Raw genomic sequence first — 20,426 nt, forward strand, 5'->3', positions numbered from 1 at the left:
TTGTGTGGAATTTATAACGTCGCTATACTATAGAAAGGTCGTCTAATTAAAATGCAGTTAATGAAATCATGAAATAGACGACGGTTTATAAAAGAGTTAGACGACGGCAGAAAACACAGTCGTTATTTTTAATGTCTAATAATTTGCAAAACAAGTAAAAGTGTCGTGGTATTTAACTAAAAACGACGCGTCTTGTAAGAAAAAGACGTATAAACCATCGTTATTTTAAATTTTAACGTCGGATATTAAAAGGAGCGACGTCTATTTAAAATTTAAAAGGCAGAAATAGAAAATAGCAGAGATTTTACCGTGTCCTCTGTCTGTTTTCCAGCAGTATCAGCTTCAGACTTCGGATCTTCTAATTCCAAAGCTAGGGGTCTGATACCAGTGGCCCCATAGCAGCTTGCCTTATCAGACATTGGATTTTTTGGGCTTTGACCTTGAGGGGGTAAAGTAATTGGAGGAATTGGGGTTTTGAGCATCTGGCTGGGATCAAAATTAGGAACTAGTTGACGGACTATTGAACAAACAGACGTAGGACTTAATTTCATATGGCTGCACAAAATTACCATCACTGTATAAACATTCTAACGTCTAGATAAGATAAAACCGACGTAAATTTTAATGAAGAAGTGAAAAACTCGATTGAAAAATGCATTCTTTTCTAGAAATTGTGCACCACAAATTTCAGTGAAATAGACAGAGAGAGGGAGAGTGTGTGCGTGAGTAAACTTAAAACAAAAATGCAGTTCATAGAGGAATTTAATCCGTCGTATTAATTCTATCTAGACGTCTACTTTATTCAAAAACCAACATCCTATTCATTTTTAAACGTCGGTAAATTAAGCCCGTCGTGGTGTTTATTTGATAACGGCGCTTATTTAAAGAAAAACGACGTCTATACCAAAATAAAACACTCTGTTTTTCAAATTTAGAACAGAGTTAGTGAAACTTACGATTATTTTTGCCTTCTCTGCAACCTTTGGATCAGGGATGTTTCCTGTTTTATCTTCTCTTGCCTTCTTCCATAGAACAGCTAGATCGATTTCTTCAACATCGGGCATGGTTTCTATCAAATGGTCCTCCAAACCAACATACCCTTTTCTAGACAACCTATGGTTGTACTCCAATTTCTCCCTCCTCTCTTTCTGCTCAGCATGCTTAGCCTCAAAATCTGGGGTTAACCTTGAAGCTACGAAGGCATCCCATTGCGATTTATCTATGAACTTATAAAGCGCAGGGGTTTCTTTTAACTTCTCCTTGTCATGTGCGAATGGAAGAATAAAATGCTTAGTTACGTTATACTTGAAATCCTTCCATTTTTTGGCGGCAGATGACAAGACCATGTTCTTGCACCCATCCCCAATAACATAGGACATTTGAACAGCTTCCCAAATCTGCTCCCTCACGTCCTTGGGCAATTGAGTCCATTTCTTGTCCACAAGAGGGACTCTGGTGCGTGCCAAAACACCAATGTAAGACTGCATCTCAACAGCAGCCTTGCCATGTGGTTTGCCCTTTTTATTGAACTCAACCACAGGCTTAACCTTCTCAATTTTCCTCTTCACAACACGACTCATTGTGCTGATACCACAGCCGGATTTTGGCTCCTCAACAAATGTGGCTGTGCTCGAGTCTTTCTCGGAGGTTGAGGCAAATCTCATCCTCTTCGAGGGTTTGCTTTGAGTTGATTTTTCTTCTTCCGCTTGAGCCTTTGAAACTGATTTGGCTTCATCCCCTTGTGCCTTTGAAACTGATTTGGCCTTTGACGCTTGAGCTTCCTTGTTTTGAGATTTCGAAACCATTTTTAATTAATCTGCAAGGAAAACAACGTCGGTTATTAAACAGAAACGACGTAATAATAACAAAACAACGACGGTAACACTAAAACAGCGACGTCCTATTAAACAGTCTCTTAGACCATGTATGGAAATAAGACGACGGTTTTATATCTTTCATGACGTAAATGTGTATACACTACGTCGGTCACTCATAATAACCGACGTGGTTTAAAATTTACAAAGACAAACACAAAACGATTGTTCTTCTCCCATAAGACGACGGTTTTATCTTGTTACCGACGTATTAATTGTCACACCATGACGGTTTTTAACCACCGTCGTGTGTCCATTCTATCGTCGAAAACAAGACAGAACTATCGTCTTTTGGCGTCGTGAAAGTATCGACTTATGTATTTAATAAAAACCAGTGAAAGATTTCCTCAATTTGACAGAATCTTGTTTCCAGACAACGATGGCATTCAAATGAAATGTAAAAAAAGGGAAGAGAGTGAGAAAAAACCTTTGGCGTGAAAAGAAAGTTTCCTTCCGACGAAGATGAAGACGAAGATGGTGATTTGGAGATGAAGACGAAGATTCAGACGATGATGCTGCTTTTGGGAAATGAGAGGGAAACTACGATACTTTATCGGTGAGAGAAAACCGTAGAATATTAGGTCAGGTGACGAAAAGTTTATATATTTTCCCAGAGTTCAATACAACGACGTTTTTATTAAACACCGCTGTATTATAAAGTTATAACGACGGTAAATAATTCATAACTGACGTGGTTATCACAACTGCCGAACGACTTTTGGAATTCCGATGTGGTTATGACGGCGCTTTTTTATCTAAACTGACGTTGTACTTCGAAATTCAACGACTGTGTATTTTAATAAACCGACGTGGTTACTTGGGGGTTCTGAAAACGACGTTGTTCTCTTTTTAATACGCGCCAAATGACTTTTGGATTTCCGATGTAGTTATGACGGAGCTTGTTTATCTAAACTGACGTTGATTATTCAAATATGACGTCGCTATGTATATTAGAACCGACATGGATATTTACGATAATTTGTTTAAATATGATTTTTTCACGCGTTTTTTAACTCTCAGTTTTCAATTAGGGTTGCAGAATGATTCCTCACAAGAAATTGTCTTTCTGAAAGCGAATGGGTTTGCAGAATGATTCCTCACAAGACCAAGCATGGGTTTGCTACATCCTCCTGTGTAGCAAGGGTTGAACCAGCCTTAGAACCTACATGGGTTTGCAGCCGCACTTCCCAGCCCCCACTCTCCCCACCCCAAAGGCACAACCCACAACAGGTTCTAAGGCTGGTTCCACCTTGCTACACAGGAGTTTTGAAGTTGATCACTGTGGAAAAGGGGACTACAATGTAACCAGGAATCGAGGAGTGAGCTTTTCACACTTTGTTGATTTTGATTTTCTGAAATTATTAGATATTCATCTGTGGCTTTGCAAGAGCTTGAGAACAAGAGGAAGGAGAGGGCCCAGCTTGCATATGAGAGGAAGAAACAGTTGAACAAGCTGAGGGTGAAGGCAGAAAAGAAACCACGATGTATTTGCCAAATTTGTGTACATATATTGTGTAAATATTTAACACGAAGAGATTTGCCTTTTAAGATGAAAATGTTTTGAGGATTGAGAATTAAATTTTGTTTTGTGTTAAGAAAGATATTACCAAAATAAAAGAAAAATTAATTAATTTTAAAAAGCTATAAAAATAAGACGGCGGTTTATAGAGAAGGCAGACGTAAAAATTGAAAAAATACGACGGTAATTTGAACTTAGGACGTGGTAAATAAACACGACAGTAGTGTTGTAGGTACCGTCGTAGTATACTCCAAAATAATAAGTCGATAAATTAATCTCTCGCGTCATGGTATATTATTTAACACGTCGTTTTTTTGTAATATACCGACGTGTATTACATTACATTATACGACGTGGATTCCATAAAATTATACAACGTGGATTCCATTAAAGAATAACCGACGTGGTTTTTTAAATTACACGGCGGTATGTCTATAAGCACCGCCGTAAGTTTAAAAGTTTTATTGTATAAATTTGACTCTTTCTTTCAGTTTCAGTTTTCATTTAGGGTTCCAAGTTCTTCTGGTCTCTCTGGAGGCTCGTCTTCCTCTCTCACATACACACATACATCATCACTCTCTCTCACATCTCAAAGACAATAATTTGGATGTTAATGATGTATGCGTTTTGGTGTATCTCAAAGACACCAAAACACACACATCATTAACTTTCAAAACATTGTCTTTCTCAAAGTTTGCAGTAGTCAGTTCAGTTCTGGTTTCTTTTCGGATTTTGTGTATTTAAAATATTGTCTTTCTCACTTTGGTGGTTCGATTATGATCAGGATCCAAAGATCTCAAAGGTAAGTTATCATACCTCTTGGGATCTCATTTTAATTTTCGTAGGCTACCAAAATTAAAAAATAATTAAATCTTAAAAAGAAATAAAAATTAAGACGGCGGTTTACAGAGAAGGCACCGTCGTAGTATACAGACGTGGATTCCATTATATTATACGACGCGGATTAAGAACAGTTGGTCGTGTTTAGTTAGGAGTTAACACGGCAGGTTTTTTGGTGAACTGTCGTCTTTATGTTCTACGTCAGTGGATTCATACCTGCTGTCGTTGTTTTTTGGTCAGATTTTAACTCTGAAGAAATCTTTTTTTTAAAACGACGCTTTTTTATTTGTATGCGTCGTCTTTGAAAAATATTCAACAGTAAGGCACTTATCCACGACGGTGTTTTTTTATACCGTCGTCGGTTTAAATACAACGACGGTTTTATTTTCTGCCGTCGTGTTTTTCTGGTCGTCTTTTTCTCTTTTTGTAGTAGTGGATGTATTGATGTTGTTTACAGCTTGAATGAAAGTTCTTGTTTTGAAGACCCCAAAAAAAAGAAAAAAAAAACGACGATGCATTAATGTTCAAAATAGATTAACGCACTGAACCAACGCTACTAATAGATTTTTTTTGAGAAATCAGTTAGCTACATTCCGACTCTTAATGCATTAATGTTTGCCAGAATAGAAAGAATAGCACTATAATTTGTATTGATTTAGAACATCCTAAATAGGAACGTAATGTAGCGGTATCAAGAATAAAGAAAAATTCAAATACTATATAGCTGTAGAGTCCTGACTCAGGCTAATATTGAGCACGTAGAAGCTCCCAATTGTAATGCATACAAAAATATCAGATGTCTTTTAAATCTTCGTATAAACTTTGATATCACTCTTCAATCTGTAACATCGACTGATCGGCACCAAACAGTGAATTTTTGCTACAAGCCGGCAAGTAATCTGGCGGAGGACGAATACTTGTCTCATCGGTCCCTCCATTCTTAACTATGAAAACAGTATCCATTCCCCAACTCATATGTCGATCAAAATGGCAGTGCATGAACCACACCCCTGCCAAAATTGTTCATAGCAATTAAAGTAAGATTATATTAATCAGATATTAAGCAAACATTAATTCTTAAAATTTATATTAATAATATATTGCTAATGCATATGGTGCTTGCCTGCATTAATTTCGGCGACTGTGCTATAACTCGATCGTCTACGTGTTCATATATGGATTTTATTGAGATAATACCATAAAAATGTTAGATTTTAACCCTATCGTCTACCCATATTATAATATGTATGTGAGCAATTACACTACATGATCGCATTTCAGTACCATATAATAATTTCTCTGTATGGTCTTTTTTTTTTGTCGATCTCTATATAGTTATGTTTAGCATTTTCAGGATGTAGAAAAAGTTCAATTATAATGTTAATCATATATACAGAAGATCAAATTAATGAGCGTACGTACCTGGATTGTTGGCTATGAATCTGATGGTGGCCCAACCATCCTTAGGGACTGGGAAGGTATTAACTTCAGGGGGATCAACCAAGTTGTAAGTTAATGGATCAGTCACGTTGTCGAAATTTCCTAAACCAGATCCGATGACATAAAATCTGAATCCATGCAAATGGACTGGATGATTCTCTCCTGAATCCATTATATTAGTCCCTTGGAATGTTATCTCCACGGTGGCATTATAATCCAACATCTTCACCCTCGTAGCCCGACTGGTTATGGTGTAATTGTCTGCCGTCAAGTCCTCTGCGGTGAAGTTGAATAGATTAGGCGGTTCGTCTGGAAAACTTGCGTCGTAATATCCACTTATGTTCCTGTCAAGAAAAACAAATTATGTAGGATCAATCAACTATTGTCTTAAATTATCGCAGAGTTCCCCAGACTTCAAATCTCCTAATCGGATACCATGATAAAGTTAGAGCATCCAACATGAAACTAATTGGCGAATGTAATACCTGTAGTATGCTTGCAATACATCAACAGCAGGGTTGGCAAAGCTGATGTTGTTCAAGCCAGAAGCAATCCTGTTTCCTTCAGGCCCAGCACATGAGTTGTTTGGACAGTGCAGCATGCCAATAGAAATGGTTATAAACATTCGGGTGGTGACATTTAGAGGAACGTCAACCCGATGCTCTGCAGATGCCAAACTCCTGAATTGTGTCACAAATTTTCGCGCAGAATCGATGTCGTAATAACCAGGAATGTAGGTTGGATAGATGGGTGATGATGGAGGAGTGTAGTTGCCGTTGTATTGGAATATGGCACTGGCCATGCTTTTGTCGAAGTCATCAGCCTCTCCATCATAGTAAGGGCTTGCAAGCATATAGTAATGGCCAAGGGATTGCTTTGCTGTGACTAAAACATCCATTGTTTGTCCTGGGGTGATCATTATGTAGGAGGTAACTATAGGTTTGACATAGGCACCATCCGCTCCTACAACTGTGAGATTGTGATCTGCAATGGCGAAGAACATGTCTACATTTTGTACCGAATTCACTATTCGGAGAAGATAGGTCTTCCCATAATCAACCGACATTCGATATGTTGTTTCTGCAATGCACATGAAGTCCTGTGTTTTATAATAAAATCCCCAATTTGCATGGCAAAACAAGGAAAAACATGGGCATGATAATGATTAGAAATTGTCTATTTATCATTCATTAAATTTTTACCGTTGGAGCATAAATAAAAGTCTCCGGGTTCGCCGTTGATGGTATAAGAATCTGACGACGTTGTTAGTCCACCAGATTTGAGAGTCTCATCCAACAATGTCATTACATCCTCTTTATACCATGATGCTGCAGGAGAACAATAGGAGGGGTAAAGCTAAGCAAGACGCACAAGTGTTTTTTTTTTTTTTATTAATAAAAAAATTTATGGGAATATGCACATAAAATGATCACTTAGCTATCCTACAAGAACAAACTGGATGCACATAAAGCTTAAAAGAAAAGTAAATTCGACTTGATTGTGTGTATATTATTTTTAATGGAAAGCAAAACTTTGAAGGACCAACCAGTCATATATATTTTGCATTTAGACAGTGTCCTTATTCTAGTGGCCCATGGAAGATTGACTTTCTGTTGAGGGTCCAAAGTTTAGTATGAAAATTGGGACCCATAAATATTTTGATAAATTACTATTAATTTGCTAAATCAAATCTTTTTGTAATAAGGTTCAAATTAAACAAGATAATATTATGAGCTAAAAATTGCATGGAAGAGTAGCAGCTAATAAAACATTTCGCATACCAAATAAAACAACTTGTTCTCCATCTGGCTTTGGAAATGGATAACTGGTACCATTTGCTGGCAAGATGACAAAGGCTCCATGCACTGTAGCCCTACTCCAATCGCTGTGGGCATGCCAAAACAATGTACCTTCTTCTGAAGAAAGTAAAATTTGGTAGGTGAAGTTTGTTCCTGGCTGAATAGGGCATTGTGTAACATACTCAGGTCCATCGAACCACGGGTTTCTTGGTTGCTTTATCCCATGCCTATAAAAATGCATGCATAAATTAAAAACGAAATTCAAATTTTGCCCTCTCTATCCTAAAAGTATTTTAATTCCATACTTCTTACCAGTGTAGAGTGACACCATATCTTCCTTCATTGTAAACATTCACGTACACCGTATCCCCCTTCTGAGCTCGGATGATCGGCCCTGGAAAACTCTCATTCACAGTCAATGCACTCTTCGTGCTACATAACTTTGTGAAATTGGTGTCTTTAAGCTGCAATCAAAGGTATAACCACAAAAGCAAATCTATGAACAATTTTTTTTTTTCACTCAACAACTATCATGCAGGATTCTATGCGTTACTCAAAGCAAGTTGAAATTAAAATCATGAAGGTGAAAACCAAGCAATGAGTGCTACTTACAATGAATTCATGGTAATGCACATTTCCTTGGACCAAGCATAGAAGCACCTCAGTCTGTAAGAGAAAAATAGACATAAAAGCTAAGAAGCTCATTGATTTGAAGCACTTCATTTTCAGAGTGCTCTCTCTGCTCTCCCAAAATGTGTCAGTGCTTGCTTCCTAATGCTTTGGATCGTACGTCGGATGGGGTTCTTATACTTTAAAATATGGTTACAGTGACTTCCTTGGACACAAGGCAAATTACTCACATGGAAACTTTAGGTGGATTTTAATTTTTTAATTTTTATTTTTATAACAATTTGTGGTCCCGGCTATGCCAAAAACTTCATAATATTGACTCAGAATTATAAGAAGAGCATTGTAGTAAACCAACAATATTGTTACATTATTTTTTATTTATTTTTAGGATCTTTCCTATTGAGAATGGTGATAGCATACTAAATTCATAAGCAATACACGGATGCTATGACTTGAATCTAGAACATTTTCTGGAGGAACATTTGCTCTGAACAACTACACTAGTGAGTTATTAATATATTGATTTGGGAAAAAAAAAAAATTCTCAATATATTAAATTCGTTATTTTTATTATTATTTTAGGGAATGTTTACGAAGATAGCTTTTGGTATTTCCGCATATCATAACCCTTATCTTTTTCTTTTCATTTTCACTTTCCTTATATTGCAATTTTGGTATCTTCCTTTTAACCCGCTTTTTTTGACCGCAAGAATGGTGGTTGTGAGAGATTTGCACTGTGTTGATAAAAAGAGAAAATGGCAGCAAAGTATATAAATAAAAGTTGAAAAGCAGGCAACTCAAAAACAACCTAAAAACAATTTAAAAAGAATATAATTTTGAGTGGCCGGAGGAGTTTGCTTTCGGCGGATCTTCTTGCCATCAAATACTAGGACCGTAAAATTGAGCCCAATTTGTCTTTTGATTTTTGCACTTCAACAAATCTTCACAAACCCAAAAACAAAATTTACATTTATACATATGGTACTAAAAAGCCCAAAAGAATTTGGCCGAAATCAAAAACCCCAACAAAAGCAGTGTGATTAGACAGAAAATTAAGTGAATGCCTTGCACCTTAAGAAATCTTAATTTCTTCGAGTGCAGAACTGGCTTATATTGATTCTTTTCTATGTCCGACTCGTTAAGGACTTCCATATTCCACTTATGTGATAAAAAAAACCTCAAAGAAACAAAATGCTGAAAGTGTGATAGGAATGAAAGAACTTCTATTATTGAGTATGAAAAGGGATCTCAATACGCGTTACAAGTTAAAAAGGAATGAAGTAAGTCCGATTAGACAAGTAAAACAAGTGAGGTTGAACTAAAAGAAACTCCAATCCGATTGATTGAACTAAAAATAATGCAACGAAACTTAAGCAATCCCAGTTGGGATTCGAAAATCAACTGGAAATCATACCAACCCAAAGAAGAAGGCAAAAAAATAAACACAAGATTTCTCAGGAGTTGCCAACTAGAAATCAAGAAGTGAAAGCAAGAAAATTGTTGAGAAACTTGAGACCAAGTTGATCAAGCTGAAGTCTATTTTTTGAGAAACTGAGTGTGTGTATTTCCCAAATACATTTAAAATAGGATAACTTGTTACGGATATTTCCCAAATACATTTAAAATAGGATAATGAGTTATCTAATATGCATTTTTCAAATACAAAGAAGCATAAGCAAAATTAAATTCTAGAAACTCATACAAACCCTGTTAGTCCCAAATTTTATGAAAAATTGCACCTTTGACGCTCTACATAACTTTTAAAGAGAACCCAGCGAATCTTGAATCCTAGTAAGGTATTCAAGTAGTGTGCTTGGTCTCTCTCTTATTGATTGTCCACTATGGCTTCTACAATAGGTACAATAGTGTGCACCTCCCCAAAGCTCTTCACCAAGGATGGATGAGATGAGAGAATAAGAACTTGGGGTGAGAAGAGCGTATTAGCTCTCACTCTTCCAAGTGGCCAGCCAAGGTGATTGGGAGAGAGAGCTTTATGTTTTCTCTCTTCCAATTTTCCAACTTGAAACCCTAAAATGAAATGGTGCCATAGCATTTATTTTATAGACCCATATATGTGACACATGTGGACTTACTTCCACATATGTGCCTCACCTTACTCTTAGTGGCCTAATTTTGGGCCATCTTGGTCCTTCACATTTATTCTTTAATGTGTTACATGTGTCTAAAGTCCTATGGTCCAATTCTTTAGAGATATTTAGTCACATACCCATTCTTAGCACTAATAATATAGATAAACCCTACACCATTTAATTTCTATAAACAAACCCAAAAAAAACTCAAAAAATGACAGCTGACTCTATTGAATTTAGTTTTGATTATTAAATTACTTTGATGCCCTATTGAATGTTTTGGGTTTTTTTTATGAGGTTTTGGGGTTGAGTTTGTTATAAGAAATCAATGACAGTTTTGTAATTTAAATGAAGTTAAAAGTGTTAATGTATGCATTTTGAGTATTTCTTTTGGCTTCCCTTGACAATCTTGTAATATGACAATCATTGTATTTTCTCAAGCTCTAGTCTAGATTAAGAATTACATCTCTAGGTATGCTTAATTGGCTACATTATGATGGACAACAATGGGTTTGACAAAAGGTAAATTTTGCATTGCATTTTCTAACTTCTGAAGATTATGACTAGTCATCATTCCTTTGTATGACTAGTCAACCTCTGCCTTAGTAGGAATTCCAGCTCACTGTTCCAGTTGGATCCTACCCATATATTTTTGTCTTATTCTGCAAAATGGTGTGCTGCCACAGTACGTTTCTGACCTACGGAATTTGGTGTAAAAACCTCTGAATTCCTTTTTGGGCAGCCGTCACTTTTGTGGGAAGTTTTTGGAAAGTTTCCTTGGAAACTATCGCTTCTTCCTCAAGAGCTACCTTCATATTTTTCATCCTTGAGTTTTTCCAAATGGTTCCTTTTTGAAAAACTGCATTTGAAATATGAAAACCTCATCTTGCTAGATCAAACATTCTCTCATTTATATCTAGGTCAGATTCATGACTGATTTCTTCAAGAGTATGGTTTCTTGAAGAAATTGGTCATTCTCCTTTGAATCCAAATTTTGGTTTCTGTCTGAGTTGGAGCTTGCAAGCTAGTGCTATGGGATGAACGAGCTGGAGAAGGAGCTGCCATTGCCATGAAGAACTGAGCTTCAAGCTTTGCTAAGTTGGAGAAGAAGATTGCACAAATGAGGTATAGCTCATCTTCCTAAATAGATCTAGGCTTTGCTTGAGCTTGCTTGTATTCCTTTGTAAGAATCCTTTTCTACTTAGTGGATTGCCTGGTCGGTTGATGACCTCCAATTTTTCCCAATGGTGGATTTCTAGGTGAACAAAATCTGGTTTGCATATCTGTAATTTTTTTGGGTTTGTGTTCTTGGTGGTTGACTAGTTATCGTATGATTTCTGGGTTTGTGTCCTGGTAGTTGACTAGTTATCATTATCTGATGTTCGGTATTTACTTGATTATAATGCTTTCACACACTTCCACCATAGTTGTTGCTAGCACAGGGGATGCCTAGATTGACGGGTCCTTCTGAGTGCCTAGGTTGTCACTAGTATTTTTCTAGGGTTGTAGGTACATTGTGGCATGCTCTGTGTGTATTCTTGATTGTGGTTGTTCATGACTAACAGTTGACTAGTCATAAGTGTATTGGTCAAGGTCTAAAGTGTGTGAAGCTTGTTGTGGTTGTGTTTGTGTCATTTAATTTACCCCTCGTCACCTAAATGCCAATTTCAAAAAGCCTTTTTGTTATGTTGTAAATGAGCTTTGGGTGTGTTTCTAAAGTCCTTTTCATATAGGGTGTTTTTATATAATTTGGGCTCTTATATTGGGTATAATAGTGAATCTCCCAATTCTTTATTCCTTAAGTCATGTGGGACCCAATTAATTTTTATTTGTTTATTTAATTGATAATTTGATTTGATGTGTTTATTTAATTGATAAATTATAGTCAATTAGTCATAGTTATAGATATAAAACCCTTATTTTGTTATGATTATACAGTTATGGAGCGGTACTTTAAGAGAAAGAGTTTAAATCCTTCTTCAAATAATCCGGGCAGTTCAAATCTTCCTTCAAATAATTCGGCTAGTAACAAGATTTTTAAGTTGGGCTTGGGCTCATTTGAACTGTAAATTGAGATGCTTGTTTTCATTTGTGATGGACTTAGTTTCCAGAATTGTTTCTTAAATTGGACTTGATCAACTTTTTTTTTTTTTTTCATAAGCGAATTGGACTTGAAATTTGAGTTGAATGAAACAATAATTTTTCTAACTTTAACTTTGGGCTGGAGTAAACTTGACAGAAATCTGCCATAACGAAAATAATTTATTATTCACTCAAGAAAGACAATGTAACATAAAAATTACTTGGATGTTACAATTATTCTCACAAATCATGTAAACATTTAAAATAAATTGAGATCGATGGAAGAAAAAGAAAGTGAATTTCTAAATCTAAGACTTGGAACAAGGAGGCATATAAGCAGGTGGTGAGCGAATCTTGCTTTCAGTAGTGTTTCCATTCCTCACAATGAGCACAGTGTCCATTCCCCAGCTGGAATGCCTTTCCAAATGACAGTGCATAAACCATACTCCTGAAAATATTATCAAATAATTTCTTTAATTAATTTGCCTTTAAATCAAGCAAGTGACATGATGTGCATCTTATTAAGACTTACCAGGATTGTCAGCTACAAATCTGATGGCTGCCCATCCATTCTTTGGAACTCCAATAGTGTTTACTTCTGGTGGATCAACCAAATTGTAGGTCTTAGGCGACGTCGTACTGTTGAAGTTCCCAGAACCAGTTCCAACCACATAGAAGCTGTAACCATGGAGATGCATTGGATGGTTCTCAGGTGCAATGATGTTGGTCCCTTGGAAGACTATCTCAACTCCTTCACCATATTTGATCATCCTCACTCTCGTCCCAAAGCTCGGGTATATTGTGTTGTTACCAACATCTCCGGTGAAGTTGAAAGTATAAGGTGGCTTATTCGGGAAACTAGTACTATAAACTCCATTATTATTTCCCCTGCAAATAGGCAATAAGGTTATGTTATCTCCCGTGTACTTCATAGATTATCCTTGCAAAAAATTAGAACTCCACAAATTTTTTTTTTTCTCCAATTGAACTGCAACTTCATCAACCAAAACCTAAGGGGGTGTTTGGTATCAGATTCAAGTATGGAACTCAAAAACTTTAATTTTTCTTAAAGATAAGGAGTTCTAAAATCCATTTTTTTAAATTCAAAAAAAATTTGGTATGCAACTTGAAATTTATTTCTAAATCTTAAAAAATATGAGCAAGGGAAAAAATTCTTTAAAACACCATATATATTTTTTGTTTTCAAGTATTTGGGTATTTTTTGGGTTTGGGCGGCCTACCAAACAGATATTTTGAGATTTTGACTCCAATTCTGTTTTTGAGTTTAAAATTTTGGACTCAAATAGAATACCAAATAGGCCCTAAATGTAAGCAGTGGTAGAGATATATGATATGTACCGATAGTATGCTTGCAGTATGTCAACAGAGGGGAGCTCGAAACTGATGTTGTTTAAGCTTGCAGAAAGCGCATTTCCATCTGGCCCACTACAAGAAGAGTTGGGACAAATTCTTTCATTTATGGCAATAGAGATAATGATCTTTGAATCGATTTCTAATGGGACACTAATAGGGTGTTCTTTGCTTGCCAATGCCCTTATTTGGCTAGTGAAGTTGTCAGCAGCCGTTTCGTTGTCGTAATCGGGAAGAGTCGGGAAGGGAGTGGTGGACGGGGCGCTGTAGTTGCCGTTGTATTGAACAATGGCAGTGGTGGTGCTGTTGTTGAATGCAACGGTCCCATCAACATAAGCCTTAGAAGCAATGTAATAGTGGCTGGGAGGTTGGTTTGCAGTGACCAAAATGTCCATGGTTTGGCCTGGAGTTATCATGATGTAAGAGGTGGTTATAGGTTTTATGTAGGCAGCATCTTGAGCTACCACCGTGAGGGTATGGTTGGCGATGGCAAAGAATTGTTCTTCGTTCATCACGGCATTGATGACTCGGAGAAGATAGGTCTTTCCATAATCAACCAACCAACGATATGTTGTTTCTGCAACATTAAAAATAAATAACTTTTAGAACATATCACATATTTATGTAAAAAATAAAATAGTTATTACCAGGGGCCAAGCAAAAGCTAGGTTTGAAGTGGCCTTGACCCTCTGACCTGTCTTACAACGGCCTCCAATATATGGAAAACTTCATAAATTCCGTTTCTTTTCCCCTTTAAGATGGTAAATACATTATGTTTTTATACAAGCAATATTCTACTTTAATCTAATCTAAATTACGGGGAAGGAGATTTGAACTCGGGTGCAGAGTAGGGAGTACATTCGCTCTAGCCAACTTGTTCAACCCCATATCCGCAGACATTTACAATTACAATAATGTTATTTGTACGATATTTATTGATCACTTTGCTAACCCACTTTTATTAACGAGATAGTCAACAATATGTTCAATTAATGTGATACAAATAGTAGTGTGAAATAATTTCTTTTTATGGTGAAATAATAATACGTCCCTTTAATTGGTAAAACAATTGTTGTTGTACATGGACTACTAATTCCATGTAAACAGACCATATATCGAGCATGGCTTGGTCATGGATACCAATATACAAGAAACCAACATGATTTGAAAAGTAATTTTCATTTATATAAGTGAATTTGAATAGTGATTTTCAATCCTTTTCTTCCAATTTTATACATTTTTTGATTACTACGTTTTGCTAACTCAGAAAAGCTATAAATCATCCGTTTGCATGTTATTATATTCCATAGACACCTAAAAGTCTTCTTCATCAAAGCATAGTGTTATTATGTCAAATCCAGTTATTATAAAAACACCCCTTTGCTTCTTTTCTAACTTATGCATAAATAATGCAGAGGACCCACACCATACTAGTGTAGTGGTATATAGTATTTATTCCTTAAGACAAGGTCCTGGGTTCGAGTCCTAACATCAGTATAGTGTGTGTGAGTTTAATATACTATCGCCCTTCTAAATAGGAAAGGTCTTAAAAAAAATTTACATATATATAAATAATTAACAACAGTATTAAAGTAGATTAAGTTTGGATCTTTGATTATAATTACCATTAGAACAATCATACAAATCTCCGGGCTGGCCGTTGATTACGAAGGCATCTGAAATGTTTGGATCGCCACCTGATGCGAGGGCGTATTCAATTAATTCCATCACATCTCCCTTGAACCAGGAGCCTACAAGCAACCCACACATGAAATATATAATTATTAAGTTCTGTATACAATTTAATTATTTGTATTCTCAAGCATAAATCCAAGGGAACAACTGTACGATGCAACATCTCTTTTGTCCCATAATTATTTTTATTGGTTTTACATGTGTAAAAATACATCCCCTTTTGTCTTTATACTTCTCAATACACATACAAATTACGTACGTTGGATTCAAACTTGAAACAAAATTAGAAGTATCAAATTCTTATATTCAGTATATCTAACATAACACCAAAAATAACTCTAATCAAAGTCAAAATTTTGTCTTCGAATTCGGCACGCAAGAAAATAAATACGAGTAATGACTTTTGGATGTTCTTAATTATAAATTATTTTGCTTATGAACAGTGTTTTAATAACATAACATTTCACTAAATGATGAATATATAATATTGAAAAATTGAGAGTATATATAGAATGTTCTATACGTTAAGGGCAACGTCATAGGAAAATACAACAAATTCTTGTATTCTACTTCCACATGCTAAACAGTAGACCCATAATTAAATTCCAAATCCTGATTATGTCATCTTAAGTGTTTTTTTATTTTATTAAAATTTTCTTCTTTTAATAAGTGAGAGGTGCTAGGCACGATGACCATATAGCACCCATCATCAGATCCGACAATATATAAATAACGTGGAGGTTAGAATATAATTTAGGGCAAGTCTTTTTATATTCATTAATAGTATTAAATGAGGCGATGATAGAGAGGACTTGAAATTAATAGTAATTAATTTAAAAAATAGATATAAATTATATGCGAATGATAATAAAGTACCTAGAATAAGTGTTTCTTGTGCATCTGGTGTTGCAAATGGATAGGTCGTGTTGAGAGCTGGTAGAATAACAATGGCACCATAGACGGTGGCACGTGTCCAATCACTGTGAGCATGCCACCATAAAGTTCCTTCTTCACTGGAGAAGATAACTTCGTATGTAAAATTTGTTCCTGCTGGAATAGGGCACTGAGTTACGTTCTCGGGTCCATCTGACCATGGATTTCTTGGTTGCTTCACTCCATGCCTGTAAATATATTAAACAAAAAGGTCAGTATGTGTATTTTTTTCCTATAGTTTGGGAGGGTAAAGAGGTTTTCTCACACACACTATCGTGAGTATTCGAATTTGAGACCACTTATTTGTAAGTCAAGACCTTTTTTTATCGGGCTAGACTGGTTGACAAGTATGTGTTTTTTTTTGTTACATTGGGAGGAAAGAAACCCCTTGGAGTTTCGAATCTGGGTGTTAAGCAGGGAGAAGGGGAGGCCACCACTGTGGTACCTGCTCTCGACACAAGTATGTGTTTTTTCTTTTCTTTTCATGTTGTACTTTTTCAAGCCGCCAAAATAAAATGGAAGTTTCTATTTTTGTGTTTATTGAAAAAAAATCTAAAGCCGATGGAAAGTGTTCCATTGAGGATGCCCACAGCTTCCCTCCTCCTCCCCATCTCTTTGTTTTTTGGGAGTTTCACTAAAACACCAAAAATGGGGGCTGAAATTATAAAAAAACCCAACACCCAAAACATTTTATAAACACACCCAAAATCCATCATTACACACACTCAAAACCCATTTATAAACACACCCAACAAATATACAATTGTTGATTTTGGGTGTGTTTCTATGTTTAAATAGTGCGTGGGTTTTTTTATAAATACATGTCTAGGATTGGGTTTATTTATAATAATCTATTGTTTTTTTCGACAGATATTATTCACACTTTCACTTTCTCATCACCTCTATTTTTTTCGACAGACTTGTTCACATCTTCACTTTGTTATCATCATGCATTCTAAATTTAATATTTTATCCTTTTAGAACCCTTGGAGAAGAAATACTCCATGAAAACATGATCTCTCTCTCTCTCTCTCTCTCTCTCTCTCTCTCTCTCTCTCTCTCTCTCTCTCTCTCTGTACTAGAAAAACAGTCACTGGCTACTCAATGGTCATGAGTCTCTTCCTGGAAGTAAGCTAATCGAATTCGGCAGGAGAGCCCCGTCATGAGACAGGAAAATGAAGGATATTGTAAGCGGAACAGTTCTTTTCAATCCACACAAACGCACCTACTAGGACCTAGCTATCAACGATCCATACTTTTTCCACCAAGCTTATAATTTTTTTTTTTTGGGTAAGTATCTACCAAGCTTATTTTCAAACCGCACTTACTTATCTATCCATGACAACGAGTCTTGGACTCTTGGTCAATGTGAAAAAAAATAAAAAACACGCAGATCTAGCTATAGGTTAATGGGATTTACCAATGAATTGTGAGACCATATAATCCCTGGTTGTGGACATTGACGAAAGCAGTGTCTCCTTTTTGAACAGTGATCGTCGGGCCCGGCAAACTGCCATTCACAGTTAAGATGCTCTTTGTGCTGCAAAGCCTTGTAAAATTCGTTTCTTTTAGCTGCACAATATCACAAAACAAACCCCAACATTTTATTACACAACTCTAGTGAAACACCCATAAAGAAAAGCAACGATATGGTATTAGTGTAATGTAGCAAGCACTTACAACAAAATCATAATGATGAATAGCTCCATTGGCGTTGGAAAGCCCACCCAAGAACATAAACCCTAAAAAAGCCAAGACCCAACTCATTTTGTTATAGAACCCCATTCTCAGATATTTTTCTGAAAATTAATTTCCTTGTGTGTTCTTCAGGTTGCCCTCGAGAGCTTGTGTGGTTTTTGTCTCTGCCCGAGAGCTGTATATATAGAAGACGACTTCATAGCAAGTTGGTTTGATTAGTAGACACGTTTCCCAGCTCCCACTTGATTGAACATTTCAAATTATCGTACCTAACTGAAAAAAGTTTAAAATAAATTTTAAAACATATGGAAAACGAAGTACATATCTCTAACTCTAAGGCACCGAAGGAAAACCATGTGGTATTAGCTTTGTTGGTCAGAATTTTGGATACTTAGTATATGTTGAAGAATATAAGTCCCACATCGGAAACTTGATTAAATAAAATACAAGATATAATGAATAGTTCCACTACTAATATCACCGAGGCCTTTTGTGATAAAATCCCACACTTATTAGGTTTTGTAGGTGATTAAGTTGAAGACAATATCGGTGTTACTAGTAGTGGGCCACTGATCCGTCTCTCTGAAATTTAACACTACATGCACAAAACACTTCAATTATTATTATATTTCTTATGAACCTTACTGATATGACATACTAACAAGGCTAAGAAATAGTTATGCCAAACTCTAATTAATATTCGACGAACAAATTAATGTCAGAATATTTGTTTCCTTTCTTTGTCCTTTTTTTTATTTATATATAACATGGTTTGAATCCTTGTAAACAATAAGTTTTGCTAATGGTGCACAAGTGATGTTTTACTCTTTATTTATGGATTTTTCGTTCAATTATATATAAAATTTGAGATATCGACTGAAGCTATATATATATTCTTTTTCTATAAGAACCCGGCTGTAGATCAAGATTAAAAGTCAGTTAACCTGCTCCTTCGCTGCAGGGCTGAATCCAAAAAAGCATTCTTAATTTCACAGATTTTACCTGCTCCAAATTCTTCAATACAGTATACATTAATGACATAATACGATATAGGCCAAGCCCTAGACAACCAGTGTAAATATTATCAAAAGACCTTCTGCCTAAGATTAAAATACAAAAGACGACTATATAGTTCCAGCTGAACTTATAATATCATGGACCGACCGACAACCGACAGTCTGTAAAAACAGCCATTTTTGTGATTCCATATGAAACCTCCAAAAACAACCAAAAAACTCATGAAGTCAACACGGGCATATTAAGTTAAATCATACTATTTAACTTTCGTTCATGTAAACGTATGTTTATTGGCCCTACATTTTAAAGGTAGAAAATATCAACTCTATCTTCCACTCATATAATAACACGTCTATTTCACGTAATCGTACTCCATATATCCCGGTATTAGAATGACCAAATTTCAGATGTTGTAATGTTTCTACACTAATTGGATTGGATCAGATTGAATTGGACAGCTAGGGGAACAATTAATTAATTTGTTCAAATTAATTCCGGGATCCGTCCACTGGATTGAAAGCTTTGAAATATTCCATGCTTGGTTCTAGGGCAAAGCACTAGCAGCCACCGCTCGGCCAATTTTTCTTGCCCAATTGCCATATTATTCTGGGTCTGCCAAATGGAGTGCACGCATTAATTAATCATGATGAAACAATATCTTTACATTCTTCATCACCATCTGTTTTTCAAGTTGACCATGGGACTCACATGTTGACACGTCACCGTTCAAATAAAATTCGAATATTTCTTATTATTATTATTTTTAAAGCCACCTTGAGAATGGATTGAATTGAACTATTTAGGAGATTTTGTTATGCGAGCACAATGAGGCGTGTGGGCCTTTCAACTTTTGACAAACGTCAAATTGCTACGTGGCTTAGTTAAAGCCAGAGTTTGCCATCCAAGTGCATTTGCCATAATAACAGATTTTGATGTGCTAATTGTTCCACTACTAATTCTAGCTAGCTTGCGTATGATTCTTTCCTACTCCTAAGTTTACTGTCAGGGTTCTACTGAGAAAAAGGTGGATTCTATACTATACGATGGATAGAATTAGTGCAAGTACTCCTAGAATTTGGTAAGTAATCACTAGGTATGTTGTGCGACGTTTTTCCTGACTTGTGAGTGGTCAGCTAGACCAATATGCATGCTGTAGGGATAGAGAATATACATTGGATTGGTTTGAGTTGCACCTGCTTGTTTGCAGTACGCTTTTTTTAGGGTTTATTTGTTCGGAGTCCGGTTTTAAGCGCTAGAGGGATCCCTCAAATAACTTTATTTAAAGGAAATCTTTGTTGAGTCCATTCCGCATTCAATGATTCAAAGATCCTCTCTACAAAGAATCACTTGTATTCGAAACCATTTGACAACTAAATTAAATGGTTGTTATTTTAGTATTCTTTTCTTAACAGCTTTTAATTTGTCTATTTATTGAGAA

The 20,426-nt window shown here is 35.9% G+C and overlaps 2 protein-coding genes across 2 annotated transcripts; both read right to left on the reverse strand.

Moving 5' to 3' along the window:
* Nucleotides 1-4,931: 4,931 nt before the first annotated feature.
* On the reverse strand, nucleotides 4,932-8,232 carry LOC110761049 (laccase-14-like). Its single transcript, XM_088246043.1, has 7 exons — nucleotides 8,085-8,232; nucleotides 7,785-7,936; nucleotides 7,455-7,699; nucleotides 6,876-7,001; nucleotides 6,159-6,753; nucleotides 5,656-6,017; nucleotides 4,932-5,243 (listed from the first exon to the last, which is right to left on the reverse strand). Exons 1-7 carry the CDS (start codon nucleotides 8,193-8,195, stop codon nucleotides 5,062-5,064), a joined length of 1,773 nt encoding a protein of 590 aa, XP_088102169.1. The 5' UTR covers nucleotides 8,196-8,232; the 3' UTR covers nucleotides 4,932-5,061.
* A 4,211-nt stretch (nucleotides 8,233-12,443) lies between these two features.
* On the reverse strand, nucleotides 12,444-18,107 carry LOC110761057 (putative laccase-9). Its single transcript, XM_021963431.2, has 7 exons — nucleotides 17,954-18,107; nucleotides 17,694-17,845; nucleotides 16,217-16,461; nucleotides 15,271-15,396; nucleotides 13,634-14,222; nucleotides 12,807-13,162; nucleotides 12,444-12,722 (listed from the first exon to the last, which is right to left on the reverse strand). Exons 1-7 carry the CDS (start codon nucleotides 18,056-18,058, stop codon nucleotides 12,583-12,585), a joined length of 1,713 nt encoding a protein of 570 aa, XP_021819123.2. The 5' UTR covers nucleotides 18,059-18,107; the 3' UTR covers nucleotides 12,444-12,582.
* Nucleotides 18,108-20,426: the final 2,319 nt, after the last annotated feature.

This window comes from Prunus avium, chromosome 8 (assembly GCF_965620075.1).
Source record: "Prunus avium chromosome 8, drPruAviu1.hap1.1, whole genome shotgun sequence".
In the NCBI taxonomy this organism is placed as follows: domain Eukaryota; kingdom Viridiplantae; phylum Streptophyta; class Magnoliopsida; order Rosales; family Rosaceae; genus Prunus; species Prunus avium.

What these genes read in the sequence shown, in the direction of transcription:
- LOC110761049 (XM_088246043.1), bottom strand. Translation starts at nt 8,195, where the DNA reads ATGAAGTGCTTCAAATCAATGAGCTTCTTAGCTTTTATGTCTATTTTT. An exon ending in TATGGTGTCACTCTACACTG is followed by an intron (nt 7,700 to 7,784) that starts GTAAGAAGTATG and finishes GCATTTTTATAG; the next exon opens with GCATGGGATAAAGCAACCAA. An exon ending in CTTTTATTTATGCTCCAACG is followed by an intron (nt 6,754 to 6,875) that starts GTAAAAATTTAA and finishes TGTGCATTGCAG; the next exon opens with AAACAACATATCGAATGTCG.
- LOC110761057 (XM_021963431.2), bottom strand. Translation starts at nt 18,058, where the DNA reads ATGGGGTTCTATAACAAAATGAGTTGGGTCTTGGCTTTTTTAGGGTTT. An exon ending in ACAAGAAACACTTATTCTAG is followed by an intron (nt 15,397 to 16,216) that starts GTACTTTATTAT and finishes GGTTGCTTGTAG; the next exon opens with GCTCCTGGTTCAAGGGAGAT. An exon ending in ATACTGCAAGCATACTATCG is followed by an intron (nt 13,163 to 13,633) that starts GTACATATCATA and finishes GCCTATTTGCAG; the next exon opens with GGGAAATAATAATGGAGTTT.